We start from the raw sequence: 16,071 nt of genomic DNA, 5'->3' as shown, positions 1-16,071 counted from the left end.
GGCAAGAATACTTGAGTGGGTTGCCACACCCTCCTCCAAAAGATCTTCCTGACCCCACGTCTCCTGCATTGGCAGGCAGTTTCATTACCACTTAGCACCACCTGGGAAGCCCCCCAGAGATACTAGGATTTTATAACTGACTCAAAAGGCTACCTGGGAACACCCAACTGACCTCCCAGTAAACTGAAGAGTGATAGGAATTAGCGATGTTTTCAAGTGAAAGACCATAAATATCTGTGATTATTTTTTTGCTTGGAGAATTTTTTGTTGTTGTTTGAGACAGTTGAGAGAGAATCTGATGTAAGAATGTGGTTTGGGGACTGTTTCAGCCTGTGATCCCATGATTTTGTGGCTGGCCACAATAAAGAGCTCTGTGATTTCACAAGGTGGCTGGAAAGCTAGCCCAGGGGAAGCCCACAAGGTTTGATGGTGGCCTTTCCTGGCTGGTTTAGAGCAACTTAGGGCTGTAGTTATAGGGACTGGTGCTGACAAAGTCTGTTTCGACCAGTTAGGACCCTGGGCAGCCTGCAGCCTTCCCACCCGCCGTCTCCTCTGTGCTTGGCCATCAGGGGCCTCTAGTTGTGAAAAGTTCCCTAGACCTCTAGCTTCCAGAGGAGGGGGCTGAGGAGAGTGCCAGGGGCTCCCCAAACCTCCAGCAAATGATGTCAGATGATGTCCCTTCGTCCCACACACCCTCACACGGGTTACTGCAAGCCCGGATCCTTGTCTTACAATTCATTCATATATGTGATAACATTTCCCAGGCACCTCTGTCTGCCAGGCTCTGCAGGCCCAGAGCAGGACACACAGATGACTGCCCACAGGGAGTCCACAGTGCAGATGGGAAGATGTAGTTAAATAACTCCCACTCAGTGTGTTTTATGCCCTGATGCAGACAGGCCTACATGAGTGAGGGCCAGATGCAGAGGGACCAATCGGGGAGACTTAAAATAGGAGACCCCCTCAGAATGAGCTGCGGTTATTTCTGGAAGTCCTGAAAGATGCCTCCTGTCTGCTCACAAGTTCCCTAGCAGCTGCAGTCCTGAGGGCATATCCACCTCCCCTTCTCATTCCAGCGGTGGAATGGCTGGGAGAAGGACCTCAGTCTGTCTTCCTTGAAGCAAGAATTCAGCAGACACCAAGACTGTGAAAAGATAAAAGTGTTTATTAGAAGCCCAGTATGTGTGGAAGAGCACATGGGTGAACTCAGAGTGTTTTGTGTGCAATAGGGGCGGCTTAGGTTGCTTATATGGGGCGGGGGGCAGTTTTCCTGTTGTCTCTGGCCAGTCATCACGCTTGTGCCCATATTTGGTCTGACTCAGGGTCCTGACCTGGTGGCACGTGCATCTCTCAGCCAAGATGGCTTCCAGCACAAAGGTTTCTGGGAGGTTGGCAGGATATGTTAGGAGCTGGTGCCTCCTCCTCCTTTTGGCCCTCCCCTGGAGTGAGGGCCTCTTCTGTGCATGCGTCAGGCTGGGCCCTCCCCTTGGCCACAAGAATGAAGATGTTGTCTTCATTGTCTTTCACCTGATCCGGATCCAGTGCTCCTGCTGGTATCTTATCTTGAAATGTCAGCAGGAGCCCAGGTGCAGCTGCTCAGCCCAGAGCCTAAACTAGTTGCAGCTGCTCAGCCTGGGGCCTGTATATTGCCTGCCTCACTTTCTGCTCTTGCCCCAGCACCCACTTATCCACATCTTCAGTCCACAGAGCTGCATGGAGCCACACATCAGGCCCCCTCCCCAGCACACACCCACACCCCCCTGTCTCCACTGCCTCTCTCCACGCTATGCTTCCAGGAAGCTCCCCAACCTCCAGCCACTGCCAGGGCTGTCAGGGGGAAGGGGAGAAGGGCCTCCTCCCTGTTTCTGAGCCTGAGTCAAGGCCACCAAGTACAGTTGTGTGCTTTGTGCACTGCATAAGGCTGTTGGTGTCAGGAGTGGGCAGGCGCTGAGTTCAGCCTGTGATCTGCTCTCTGGATCGAGTTCTTCGGCTGGTAGGTCTTATGGAGGTGGGGATCTTTCACAAAGGGTCTCGAGGGGTTCCTGTTGGAAACTCTTCCTCTCAGAGAGGGGGTGGCTTTCTCTGATTTGCACCAGGGCTCCTAAGATACCCCATTGGCCCTAACTCGAGTCCCAAAGTACCCTTGTTTGTGCCATGAGCCCTGGAGTTGTTCCCCCAGAAAGTCTTTGCTGTTGTTGTCTAGTCACTAAGTAGTATATGACTATTCTGTGACCCTGTGCACTCTAGCTCGCCAGGCTCCTCTATCCATGGGATTTCCCAGGCAAGAATACTGGAATGGGTTGCCATTTCCTTCTCCAGGGGATCTTCCCAACCCAGGGATTGAACCCATATCTCCTGCAGGTGGATTCTTTACCACTGAGCCACCAGGGAAGCCCAGAAAGTCTTTGCTGTACTCTAAACCCTGGAAGGATTTTCAATGCAGATCTTACTTAAAGGACCCTGGGTAAGACAGAGTCTTCTGGAGCTGTTTCTGAAGCATGCTCTTCAGAGGCACCCTGTGTTTGGAAGCACTGCAAATCTCTCCAGCACCCACCCTCTTCCCAGGAAGACAAGGCAGACCCTGGAGATCCCAGGCTGAACCCTAGCCTTTCAGCTCCAGGCTATAGCGCCTCATGGTAACGGAGGTCTGGGGCTTGCTTTTGGATAGTCTGGGTCTCCCTTGCCTGCCTTCTCACTATTGATCATCTCGGGTGGATGGTCAGAATGAAACAAAAGGCCCTTTTTTCTAACCTTTCTGGACAGCAGGCAAACAGCTAACCACCCCGCCTGCCCCCCGCCACCCAGCATCCATCCAGTCGACACAGCTTCCTCCACCCCCAGACATTGGAAGAACAGAACTGTGGGAGGGGCTCTGTGTCTCTTTCCCTGCTAGTCCCAAAAGAGCACTGAAAGCCCTTCACTTTGCCAGGCAGGCCTTCCCAAAATCAATTGAGCGAGCATCTAAACAGAATTGTTTCAGGTGTAGATTTTTCTTTCCATCTGGAGATGTGCACTGTTTTTTCCTTCTTCGTAGTTGAGACTAAGATGAGCATTGCCTCCCATGGTTGCTATCACTCTGTGTGCAGAGGGGCCAGGAAACTTTATGGCTAAGGAGAGAAAAAGGAAGACTTTAACATCAGAATAATTATTTAATTAGAATAAGTATGTTTAAGACTTTGGGTTGATGAACCGGTGGACTTGTATTAGAAACAGGGGCTTCCCAGGGGTCTCAGTGGTAAAGAATCCTCCTGCCAGTGTAGGAGATGCAGGTTTGATCCCTGGGTCAGAAGGATCCCCTGGAGTAGGAAATGGCAACCCACTCCAGTATTCTTGCCTGAGAAATCCCATGGACAGAGGAGCCTGGTGGGCTCATCTGTCTCAGTTGCTTCTGTCTCAGTTGTTGCTTCTGTCTCTTCTGTCTCAGTTGTTCGACCCTTTATGATCTGACAGACTGTAGCCTGCCAGGCTCCTCTGTCCACGAGATTTTTCTCAGCAAGAATACTGGAGTGGATTGCCATGCCCTCCTCCAGGGGTTGGTGTTGCAAAAGAGTCAGACACAACTTAGCAACTAACAACAACAATTAGAAACAGAATCATTATAGCCCTGCAGAACCTTCTAGTTTATTTGGCATCATAGAACCACCCAGAAGGAAGGTACATGGGATGAAATCAAATAAAACTTCCCCAGTGCAGGAAATGCCCCATAACACCCTGATACACAGGGTCCTCCTAGGTCTGCTTGAATCCATAGAGTGATGGGGAGCTCACTACCTCACAGATGCTTCATTGCGAGGAAGGGACCACTGAGGCCATAAGCTCAGCCTCCTTTGCCATTCAGTGCTCCAGTTCCCTCTGTGGTCTTCCTTTCAAGTGCTTGCACATTTTTGGTGACAGAGATCTCATTACCTCCTAAGCGAGCCCACCTAGCCCGATCACCCCCTCAGCGCTGGATCCAGAGATTTAAAGGTGGGCAGTGTAGGTTCTGCACCATATCGTAGGGAGAGGCAGGCAGGTAATCAAATGGACATGATCTCAGTGTGACCAGCACAGCAGAGACATGCGTGAGAACAGAAGTCGCAGGGAGGAGGCAGCTGTGACCTCCTTGCAAGACCTGGGAGGGCTTCTCAGAGGGGATGGCCTGTGAATCTGGACTTTGGAGGACTCATGAAAATTTGCGAAGGAACTTAGAGAGCGGGGATGGCATTCTGAGTGGAAGAAATAGCCAGTGCCGGGCCCCCAGCGTGAGCCGTGTGGTGCGCGGGGACGCTGAAGCAGTGTGGGATTGCTTGGATGTGAAATGCTCTATGGGCTGTGGCAGGAGGGGTGTGGACGATGGAGGGCACACCCTGCTAAGAATCTGGAGTTTAACCTGTGGGCTCGATGGGGCAATAAAGGGTTTAAAGTCAAGGAGACTTGCTGAGATTTGCTGTGGAGGATTGTTCCTCCTTGGGGGGTGTTTGATGGATGAGCAGCAGATGAGCTGAGGGGCAGGAGGCCAGCTGGAGGCTCATGCCATGTTCCCGTCAGCAGTGATAAGGGATACATGGACAAAAGCCAAGTCTTGATTAAGAACCTCAGTCCTTTACACACCTTCGTTCATCTCATCCACACAACCACAATGTCGGATACATTAGTTGCCCCCACTTCACAGATGAGCAAACTGAGGCTCAAAGAGGTTATATGACCTGCCCAGGTTCACATAGATAGTAAGTGACAGAGCAAGGACTGGAACTTCTGTCAGTCTCACTCCAGAGTTCCCGCTCATAATGGCTCATCTGGATGGCACCACGGGAACAGAGAGGAGGGGTTACTAGCAAGAGACGTGGGAGTAAGACTGTCGTCAAAGTCCTGGAAGCAGACAGAGTCCACCTGGGTGCTTCACTCGAGAGGTGCAGTGGAGGGACCACCTACACAGGTGTGGGTGGGGTTAAGGCAGCTGGTATAGAGGCCATCGCAGGAAGCCCTCACCACTCCTGGGCCTGAAGGGGTAAAGAAGAGGGTCTTCCTATACCCAGAGAGGCCAGACCACACATGGAGCCCGGCTGCAGCCAGAGCTGGCACAGATGCTGTGGCCACAGGGAGTGCACACCCCATCTTCTCTCTTCTGCCCTCTCCAGTCTCCTGATGGTACCCAACATCAAGACAGACACAAGAGAGCAAAGGAGCTGGGAGGTGCTGGCATGGGGCCCCACCTCTTAGAGCATGGGAAGGGTGGCAGAAGGAGAAGCACTTGGGGACTGAATGTGGGGGGAGAGGAGAGGGTTCCTGGGGGACTTCCAGGTCCCTATTTCTGGTGACAGGTAGATAAAGGCACCATCCCTGCCTGAATCAGCTGGCAGTGGAGCTACTCAGCAGAAGGGCTGATGGGCTCAGCTCTGGCTCCGGAGTGTGAAGGTTTGGTGAACACCTAAGTGTCACCTTGGTCTCCATGATGGTGGCATATGCAGGTCTGGAGCTCGGAAGAGAGGTAGGAGCTGGGAAAGAGCTAAGGGCATTGTCAGCACAAGGAGAATGGTTGACGCCTGAGGGTGGCAATGATAACCCAGGGACTCTTAGGACACTTTTAGGACAAAGCGGGCTCAGGACTGAGCCCCAGGGTCCATTTCCATCTTAAAATGATGATGGCAGAGTGGAGAGAGAAATTCTACCTCCTTTTGCAAAGGCCAAGCCCAGGGGTAACCCTGAGCAGAGGCAGCCCGAGCCTGCTGGTAGGGGTCCCACTGTCCTGCTTTCAGAATATTTTTTCCATTGTTGTTTCATCATTGTCTGAAGAGCTCCAGATTGTCTCCAAAGGGACGTGAATCCCCTGGGATCATCTTGTGGAGGAATATATTACAGCCTTTACTTACTTTATATGTAAAAACAAATGAAAGAAATTGAGGATGACAGTTGGTCAGTCATGTCCGACTCTTTGCGATCCTGTGGACAGTAGCCCACCAGGCTCCTCTGTCCATAGGATTCTCTAGGCAAGAATACTGGAGTGGGTTGCCATTCCCCTCTCCAGAAGATCTTCCTGACCCAAGGACGAACCCTGGTCTCCTGCATTGCAAACAGATTCTTTACTGTCTGAGCCACCAGGGAGGCTGTGGAAGAATATACTACAGCCTTTACTTACTTTATATGTAGAAAAAATGAAAGAAATTAAGCTTTACTAAAATCTAATGGCAGTGGATGTGTATGGTTGTCTCATATAGGAACTCTACTGAGGACGGAGTGGTTGGTCAGCTGTGACACCAGCCAGCCCCAGGGCATTGTGTCCAGGGTCCCGGGATGAGCCCTAGCTCAGTGATTCTCTAGGAGGACTCAGCATAGAAGTGTACTCACGGCAGTGATTACTTACAGAGACAGAAGGTAAAGCAAAATCAGCAAAGCGAAAAGGCACGTGGAATGAAGTCAGGGGAACCAGGTTCGAGCTTCCCAGAGCCTCTCCCAGGGGACTCACATAGGATGCCATTAATTCCCCAGCACTGACTTGTGACAACACATGAAATGTATACTCGGGAACTCAGCAGACACTCAGCGCCCACGGTTTTTACTGGGGGCCAGTCACCTAGGTCCCCTCTCCCGAACACTTACCCAAACTCCAGGCTCTCAGAAGGAGGGCAGATTTGTGGCATAAAACGCACTGTTTGCACAAACCGTTCAGGCACAGAGTCACTCTTATCACTGGGCAAATGGTGGGACCCTCCCCAAACCCAGGTTCTCAGACACCAGCTTAAGTGAACCTTACCAGCAGGTCTTGGGCCCTGTGGGTTCCCTCTTTTCTGACCAGGCATCCTCGCCCGTTCTTTGCTTTCAGTTTATGGCACCATATTGCAGTTTCCAGATGCCCAGTTAAATGTATATCGTCGAGTTTTAACTAACTTAACTCATTTGTACTATTTTGTCTTAATGAGTTTGGCCCTACAGAGTAGACAAGTGGCCTGAAAATAATGGCCCCAGAGAAAGCATAAGTCAAAGCAAATATAATAATGCCAAGCATAATGGAGTAATACTTTTACCCAGGTAAAAGGTCTTTGAGGTCTTTGTCTGCCACATTATGAAGAAAAATATTCCATCTCTTACCGTTCTTTTTAAAATGTCCTTGTTCTGTATATATTCATGTTTTTAAATAGTTTTTGCTGATAGAGGAACATGGTCAAAAACACTTGGAGACCACTGGTCTTCATACAAAGACTAGCTCTCAAAGTGTGCTGAAGTCAGCCAGGGAAGTGTTCTCAGGCTGGCCAGCTGCTTGCCCCGGTGAGCTGTGCTGGCGGCTGCCTCCTGGGCAAGGTGGCCCCGGCTGGGGTCAGGAGGCTCTCTGCGGGACAGGCAGCAGGATGAGGAGGAGAAAGGGCTGGACTAGGTCAAGGCCTTGAGTTCCAGGCTTAGCTCTGGAGCCAGGTTGCAGGGTTGAGAGAAATACCTCAATGCCCTGAGTCTCAATTACTTCATCTACAGAGGGGTTTTCTCACTCAACTGATGACTCTAGAAAAAATCACCCTGGTTTTGGTGGTGGTGGTTTTATTCGTTTGTTTTTATCATTATATACTTAGCTTCTGACCTAGTAATCCTTATTGAATGAACAGATGAACAAATGAATGGATGAATGAAATGATCTGTAAGGTCCTATGTAACTCCAGCAGGCTAGGAATGTGAAATCTTACCATCGAATAAGCTCAGGTCTAAGTTCCCAGTAATTGACTCCTTCCCTGTCTCTGTTCCGCTTACTTTTCTTGCATCCTTGTTGTATAATATGGCCATCCTACACCTTCTGTAGAATACAGTGATTCATTCTTGCCTGTCTGGAATTTTCAAAATTAAAAAAAAAAAAAAAAGATTGAGTCCTCACCTGTACTGTTATCAGCATTCACACCTCATGTGTCTGTGTTTCTGACCAGTCACCGTAATGCTGTTGTCTTTCCTTAGGGGTTGGTCTTTCCATCTCCCTAGCCAGTTCCTATTTTTGCAGATAAAATGGAAAGGGGAAATGTTGTGTCTCTAAGAAGCTGGGGAGCCAAGTTACTAAGAGGCAGAGTGAAGGGACTGCATGAAGGGAGCGTATCTGGGAACCTCCTACACAACTGCTCGCAGCCCTGCGCTGGATGGGCCGCTGAGGCCTGGCAGATCTGCTGGGCTCTGGGCATGGAGAGCTGACCTGTCCACCCTAGCTGTCGCTCTCTTCCCTACTATACTTCCTTCCTTCCTGCTGAGTTCAGCCGAGGCAGGTGGGGGCCTTTCAGAGGTTAACTCAGCTCAGCAGAGCTGAGGAAGAACAGAAGAAAGACCATAGTCAGGGCTCACAGAGCATACAGCCTTTTCATCCCCATGAGTGGGAGGCCCCAGAAAGTAGTGCCACACAGCCCGGGGCTGGGCCGTGTGGGGGCCCAGGAGGTGCGTCCCCTGGGTCTTGGAGGGTGTCCAGGCCAGCCAGTGAGGGTGGACTCAGGAGAGGCTGGGGCCTGGCCACGATGGCAGTGCAGGTGGGGAGGGGGGCACTCAGGAGCCCCCACGACCTAACAGAAGGTTACCAGCCACCCCCGCCTGCAGGAATCAGGCTCTCTGCTCTTATCAGGGCTGGTGGTTTCTGGCAGCCACTGGCCTGGGGCCAGGGATCAGGGCACACTTTAGTCCTGGGGATCAGGTGACAGCCAAATAAAGCCTTAGTCCTACTAAGCAAGGACCTCAGGTCCAAGTGTGGGCTCGGGGACCAAGGCTAGACCCAGGCAGTGTCACTCCTGTCTTTCTCTAAAGGCCTGAAGAGATAGTCCCAAGGTGGGAGTGGAAAGGTTACAACCCTTCTCCTCTGGCCTTCCACCCCATCACTGAGCAGCCCCTCATGATGCCCGGGAGCTGGGCTAGTGCCGCTGCCAGCCAGGTGTCCCCGGGGCCAGTTCTGGCTGAGTCTTGCCCTGCCTAGAGGAGTGGCCGGGTCACTAATACCAGAGAAGGGCCATGCAAGCTTGTTGTCCTGCCCCATCTCAGCCCCCATGGCTCAGCACCCTCCCCTCCCCACTGTCTACACCCCAGGAGCAAGGAGTACTGTAGAAGAGCTTCCTGGGGCCGCCTGGTCTCCTAGAGACTTGGGTGAGGAGGCAGAGAAATCAGCAATTACAGTCACCTCGCAGGCACGCAAAAGGCCATCAAGGAAGGAAAGGAGGAAGGGAGGACCGGAAGGCTGGTCTATGACCCCTCAGTGGTCCCAGGGACCCTCTGTGCCTCTCTCAGTGACTGGGCTGTGGGCCCATGGAAGGCAGAGTTTGAATCTCACATGCCTCCGCACCTCGGGCCCTGGGTCTGGTGAGTGGTCGATAGAACTAAAGGTCTATCTGATTGACATGTGATGGAAGGACTGTGGATGCTAGTGAAACTCCACCATATGTGAAGTAGAGCATCTGCCCCTACCATCCAGAGCCCCACTGTTGGGACACTCTCATGAAAGACAAGGTCCGTCCACCTGGGAGATGTTGACCCTCTGTTTTCTCATGGCCTCTAGGTCAGGACCTGGATTCTCACCGTGGGCTACACCACCGCGTTCGGGGCAATGTTTGCAAAGACATGGAGAGTCCACGCCATCTTCAAAAATGTGAAAATGAAGAAGAAGGTAATGGCTCCTTCGTGGCAGAGTATTTGCAGTGTTCACCCAGTATTTATTCTTAAAAGACTTCTTAGGCGCCTACTGTACAGCCAGGCACTGGGCTGCTTGCTGAGGATTCAAGCTAAACACAATCCTCCCCGCTTCCAACCCAAACCCCCAACACCTTCAGCCTCCTGGGGAGATCAGACGCTTTACAAATTGTTTACAAGACAGGGTAATAAGGGCTGGTTGGGTGCGTATGGGGGATACTGGGGCACAGCACTCAGGGAGGGGTCGTGTAGTAAGTGACACCTGGAGGCTGAGAGGGAGGCAGAGGCTGGGGGGTTACCCATCTCCCAGAGGGAACAGTGTGCAGGGAGGCCTGGGCAAGGGAGGGGAGAGTTCAGCTGCTGAGGGGTCCATGGGGACAGGGTACAAGAGGAGGCTGCAGGGGAAGGCAGGAGCCACAGTTAGGAACTTGAACTGTAACCTGTGGGCAGTGAGAAGCCCTTGAAAGAGGAAAGTGAAACAGGGAAGGGGCCTGATGCGGTGCTGCCGTTTTCAGAGAGGCCCTTAGAGGACAGGAGCCCTGCCTTCATGTGGAAGGAAAGCGTTTGCCACCCGTGTCGCTGGCTGTAAACACCGTGTTGATCAAGCTCAACCCTTAGGATGCATTCAGAGAGCTTTCCCCACACTGGTCTTTTTTAACTCCTCCAACAGCTGGCACTTATTTTCCCTTACTCCTAGAGAAAAATTCAGGCAAGTCTCCTGACTTAGAAGATTGTGTGGTCAACAATGAATACATGGAGTCCATCATAACTAATTCAAAACCCCAAACTGCATTCAGAGGCAGCTCCTCTCCCTCCCCCAGCTTGTCCTGAGCAGCCAGTCACCTGCCCTGGGAGAGGAGCGGCTGTGGATGAGCTGCCTCTCTGTCTTGCCAGGCTGAGTTTCTTCCCCACCATCCCATCTCCAAGGTTTCCGAACCCTCAGGAGTTGGGGCTTCAAGTGGTAGAAGGGGCAGGGAAGACCTCACTTGCCAGGAGCGGCATTGACCTTGCTGCTCCTGAGAGGATAAGCGGGCCCTTTAGGCGCTCATGGGCTTCCCTCATAGCTCAGTTGGTAAAGAATCCACCGGCAATGCAAAAAATCCTGGTTCAATTCTTGGGTTGGGAAGATCTGCTGGAGAAGGGATTGGCTACCCACTCCAGTATTCTTGGGCTTCCTTTGTGGCTCAGCTGGTAAAGAATCTGCCTGCAATGCGGGAGACCTGGGTTTGGTCCCTGGATTGGGAAGATCCCCTGGAGAAGGGAAAGACTAGGCACTCCAGTATTCTGGCCTGGAGAATTCTATATAGTCCATGGGGTTGCAAAGAGTTGGACACAACTGAGCAACTTTCGCTTTCACCTTAGGCTCTCATGGAGTCCTTCTGTGGGATTTTCCAAGCCCCCATTCCTGGGACTTACTCTTCTGCAGTTCCCTATGGGGGCAATACATGGGGGAAATACTCCCCTGCTTGGCCACTTGTAGCTCCTTCCCCAGGCACGTGGCAGTGCCCCTCTCCTGGGCTCGCCCCTCCAGCTTGCCTTGGGCACAGCCCTCCCTCACCTGGAGCCCACACTGCTGTTCAGGAGGCACTTACACATCCTTCACTCCTACACACTCAGGGGTGGAGACTGATCCGGCTGTAGCCGCTTCCCCTCTTCTGCTCCACACTGGAGCAGCTGACCCATCATCCTTCCAGGGGTTTCTCAGGCAGGAGTCAGACATAGGATCACCAGGTCCCCAGGCTGCAGGGAGCCTAGCATTCAAGCCATCTGAGTGTTCTTCTTAAGCCTCCCTCTTGATCTGAGGTCATAGAGGAAGCATATCCCCCATCCTGTCACCTGGAGATGAGGTGAGATAACATCATGACACCACTTTCCAGAAGTATAGAACAGTCTTATGGACTCTGTTGGAGAGGGAGAGGGTGGGAAGATTTGGGAGAATGGCATTGAAACATGTGTAATATCATGTATGAAACGAGTTGCCAGTCCAGGTTCGATGCACGATACTGGATGCTTGGGGCTGGTGCACTGGGACGACCCAGAGGGATGGTGTGGGGAGGGAGGAGGGTTCAGGATGGGGAGCGTATGTATACCTGTGGCGGATTCGTTTTGATGTTTGGCAAAACTTATACAGTGTTTCAGGTTTAAAAATAAAATAAAATTTAAAAAAATAAAAAAATAAACAAACAAAAAAAATAAATAAACTAATGAATGTGGTGCTTCCCATTTTTATGGGAAGACATAAGAAAAAAAAAAGTCCTCTTCTTGATTCATCTCCCCCTCTACCCCCCACATCCCCCCTTACACACTTTTTAAACCCCTGATGTGTGTAAAACCCATTCACAGACATCTGCTTCGAAGATCCTGCACTGTAACCTCACCCTGCTCTGGATCATGGTGCCTCTTTTCCAGTTCTTCATCCCAAACTTGCATTTGCCATCCTGTTGCCTGGGTCATGAACCCTCACGCCCGTGCAGACAGCAGCGAGCCCAAGGCGGTGGGGCCAGCAGGCACAGCAGGAGAGCAGGCTTCTACTCCCTGCTTCACCGCTGACCTGCTGTGGGTCCTTTTGGCAAACCTCTTCATCTCTTCCCTGCTGAGATGAAGGGCTTCTCTGGTGGCTCAGATGGTGGAGAGTCTGCCTGCAAAGTCGGAGACCCGGGTTTGATCCCTGGGTCAGGAAGATCCCCTGGAGAAGGAAGTGGCAACTCACTCCAGTATTCTTGCCTGGAAAATCCCATGGACAGAGGAGCCTGGTGGACTACGCCCCATGGGGTTGCAAAGAGTTGGACACGACTGAGCAACTAACACACATGCACTTAATCTCTCAGGGCCTGTTTCCTTGTCTGTGGAATGGGGGTGCACTGAAATGGTATTGTCTCCTGAGCTGTGATTCTGCCTCTGCCCAGTGGTACCTCTCAGGTGTCAGCCCCACCACCTGCCCCTTCACCACCAGGGCTATTCTAGGAACTGCTCTCCAGATGGGGGAGGGGAGCTGTAGCCTCGTTCTCTGTTCCCCACCCCCCTTACCGGACCATCTTGGGAAAACTACAGGCTGCGTTTGGAGGGAGAAAAGAGCTTGGCTTTGCCACCCACTGCCTGTGCTCACCTGGAAGGCCTTGCTCTCACTGGGCCTCAGGAGCATTTGTGACATACCCTTCTGTCTGTAAGATGAGGAGCCTGGCCACCTGGTCCTTCTCAGGGCTGACAATCAGAGCACATTACAGTCAAACGGGAGCTTTTGAAAACTACAAAAAGTAACCCAGCCCACACCTCCTGGGCTGGAGCTGGCCAGTAGGAGTTGCTGCTGCTGCTGCTGCTGCTAAGTCGCTTCAGTCGTGTCCGACTCTGTGTGACCCCATAGACGGCAGCTCACCAGGCTACCCCGTCCCTGGGATTCTCCAGGCAAGAACACTGGAGTGGGTAGTAGGAGTTACTAGACTTCTCCAAATTGTACTAATATACAGCCTGGGTTTCTGTCTAGACCAAGGTTACCCAGAGTATAAGTTGTAAAGCAGCATCATTGGCATCACCTGGGAGCTTGTTAGAAATGCAGTTTCTTGGGCCCAACCCCAGCCCTCAGAGCCAGGTTCCTGCAGCCTGGGAATATGTGTTTCCACCTGCCCTCTCAGCGAAGCTGATGCAAGCCAAAGTTTGACAGGCACAGGTGACTTCTTGGGCCCCTCCTGCTCTGTGGCTCTGTCATTTATGAAAAGTCCATTGAGGTTTTGAAGAATCAGTATTGGTTCCTTTGTGTCAATATGTGATTCATGCATATTATTATTGGTAGTAAAGAACTAGTCTTAGTTTTCCAATACTCATGTGATCACTAAGCAAGAACACTCAGATTGTCTGGCAACAATTGGCAGAACATGCCAGGGAAGACTTCAGGAGTTGAGTTGTCTGAAAACTCCGCAGAGGCTGGAGCTGTGATGTGGCCACAGCCTGCTATGCTGCCTGGGACAAGGGGACTTGCTGCACCCCCCAGGGGTTGGGCAAAGTGAGAGCCAGGCAGGTGTCCAGGGAGGGGGTCTGTCTGAGACACTGTCGAAAGCCTTGAGTACAAGATTCAGTCACCAGTTTAGTCTGTTGTGAAAATGATTTAAGCCAGGTGAACACACCTTTCCAATGTGAGACATATTTTGCTCTAGGGTTTCTAGTTATTCCAATAACAGCCTTGTGGCACTAGAGCTGAGTATCATTTGTCAGCCAAATTAGAGGAAGTTAAGAGGATATAAAAGACATGTTTACCTTTCCCAGACCAAAATCTCAAGTCAGGAACCAGATCACTTTAAAAGGGTTGTAGCAGTCACAGGGCAAAACTAGAATTCTCCTTGGTTCCAACCTTTTATGGAGCCATAAGGTCAGTTTCTATTGTCATTGTTTTGTATTTTCTTGGCTTTTTTTTAAGTTTAGACTTTTTAAAAGTGAGCCCCTTAATTTTTTTTACTGACACATATACAAGATTTAACTAAATTTGTAAATGCAGTCTGACACGTTTTTCAGTCTTTTCACCCTTTTCTTCCTTCCTTAGCTCCCACTTCATCTGTCTTCCCTCTCCTCACCGTGTCATGCCTTCCCCAAACACACACAAATACAAACTTTACCCCATATGCCTACATTTTTAAAGACATTAAGCGACACAAAGCCTGCTAGAGGAAGTATTGACATGTGGTCACTTAATGCTTCTAAATTCAGTATTTTTATAGTATGTAACCTTTTTTTCCCTAAAGATCAATCCTAAAATCTTGAATTGAGAAGCCTCACTACCACCATCTTTATTCTGCCTCTTATTCTTACTAGGACCAAGTTGAAACATTGAGACTAGAGCAGTAACTTAGAGATGAGATCTATTTTGCAGCCAGATGTTTTTGGGAAGACAAAGAAAGTTTGCTACATATATAACTTCATACTGTTGTAAATAATACCATCAGGCTCAGAATTTCATCCAGGCTCAGCTTCAAAAAAATGCCAGGAGAGTATCTGTCATCTGAGTGATGGCAGGAAGGCAGGGCTGCTGGTTGTACAACCTGGGGGCACCATCCACGCTCTATTCCTTCTGGAATGGCATCGCTGGAAGTAGGCAATGAGCTGAGCCTAGTGGGAGACCAGTCTGAATCAAGTCAAAGTATCTGAGGTCTTTAGAAGAAATAAAGAAATGCCATTTTCTCAAAAGAAGATGTCAGCCAACTTTTCCTGTAAAAAGTCAGATGGTAAATATGTTCAGCTTTGCAGGCCATACAGCCTCTGTCTCAGCCACTTAACTCTGCTGTTATAGAACAAAAGCAGCCAGAGACAAACACATAAATGCATGGATGTGACTGTGTTCCAGTAAAACTATTTACAAAGACAAACAGTGGGCCAAATTCATAGTTTGCTGATCTGTGCCCTGAAAAACCATGGGGAGTAACATTTAATAATAATAGCGGACATCTACTGATGAGGAACTGTAAACCAGACTATGCTGCTGCTGCTAAGTGGCTTCAGTCATGTCCGACTCTGTGCGACCCCATAGACGGCAGCCCACCAGGCTCCCCGGTCCCTGGGATTCTCCAGGCAAGAACACTGGAGTGGGTGGCCATTTCCTTCTCCAGTGCAGGAAAGTGAAAAGTGAAAGTGAAGTCGACCAGACTATGGTAATCTATCAGTTTGTGTGGTCATCATCCGGTATTGTGTAGATGAGGAAACTGGCTCGGATGGATTAGGAAATTTACCAAGGACACACAGCTAGTTAGTAAGACTTAAACTCAGATCTGATTCCAGAACTTGATATTTAATTGTTCCTGGGTGCCTTCACTCGCAATCTCTCATTCAGTGAGGATGGAGGCTAGTAACCTCCTAGCCTCAGAGAGAGAACTGAGTTTCATGGCATCAGTGTGCACAGACATAACGGAGGAGAGTCTGTGCCGCTTTTGAAGAGAAAGCTGAACGATAAGAAAGTCAGGGAAGCTGGGTGAGCATCAGGTATGGAGCCCCCTTCTAGCCTGCCCTAAGTTCCTCGGGCATTTCTTCCTTTTACCCCGATTTCTCAAGGCTAACAGGGTGTGACCTGGTTCCCCTGAGGGCAAGGGTCAAGCCAGGTTTCTAAAGCTATCAGGGGTTCCCTGAATGTTTCTGTAAAATCTCAGATGATGGGACTTGGTCAGCACCCCGCCCCCAGGTCAAGTGATTTTGGTGGATTTGATCCCTTTGGCCTTAACTCAGCAATACTCTCTTGTTCTTTTCACAGTTTAGCCACAGAGGCCGCTTGAGTTTTTATTTCTCCTTTAAGGATAGCTTTACTCATTAAAAGCCAGACCTGGTGATATTTCTTAAGCTTCTACTTCAGTTTTGTGGTTTATTTTTCTGTAGTCTTTTCCAGAACTACTTCATCACGTTAGCTTTTATTTGGCACTGGGGCAGGGGTAGGGGAGGGGGGCGAGGACACGTGAACACCCACCGAGTGAAATAATACAGGTTCGCTTT

The 16,071-nt window shown here is 50.5% G+C and overlaps 1 protein-coding gene and 1 long non-coding RNA gene across 2 annotated transcripts in view; one reads left to right on the top strand and one right to left on the bottom strand.

Annotated features, from left to right (window-relative positions):
- GABBR2 (gamma-aminobutyric acid type B receptor subunit 2) overlaps positions 1–16,071 on the top strand; it is a 372,735-nt gene that overhangs the window by 302,805 nt on the left and 53,859 nt on the right. Inside the window, exon 12 of the mRNA XM_055578611.1 lies at positions 9,479–9,586. Coding sequence (XP_055434586.1) covers positions 9,479–9,586 — 108 coding nt within the window. The remainder of the gene's footprint in view (positions 1–9,478; positions 9,587–16,071) is intronic.
- LOC129650301 (uncharacterized) lies at positions 894–1,532 on the bottom strand. Its single transcript, XR_008713706.1, has 2 exons — positions 1,332–1,532; positions 894–1,144 (listed from the first exon to the last, which is right to left on the bottom strand). It is a non-coding gene; the product is annotated as an uncharacterized LOC129650301 (long non-coding RNA).

Source organism: Bubalus kerabau, chromosome 4 (assembly GCF_029407905.1).
Source record: "Bubalus kerabau isolate K-KA32 ecotype Philippines breed swamp buffalo chromosome 4, PCC_UOA_SB_1v2, whole genome shotgun sequence".
Classification (NCBI taxonomy): Eukaryota; Metazoa; Chordata; class Mammalia; order Artiodactyla; family Bovidae; genus Bubalus; species Bubalus kerabau.
Note: the sequence above shows the minus strand (reverse complement) of the source record. Positions and strands in the feature narration are given on the sequence as shown.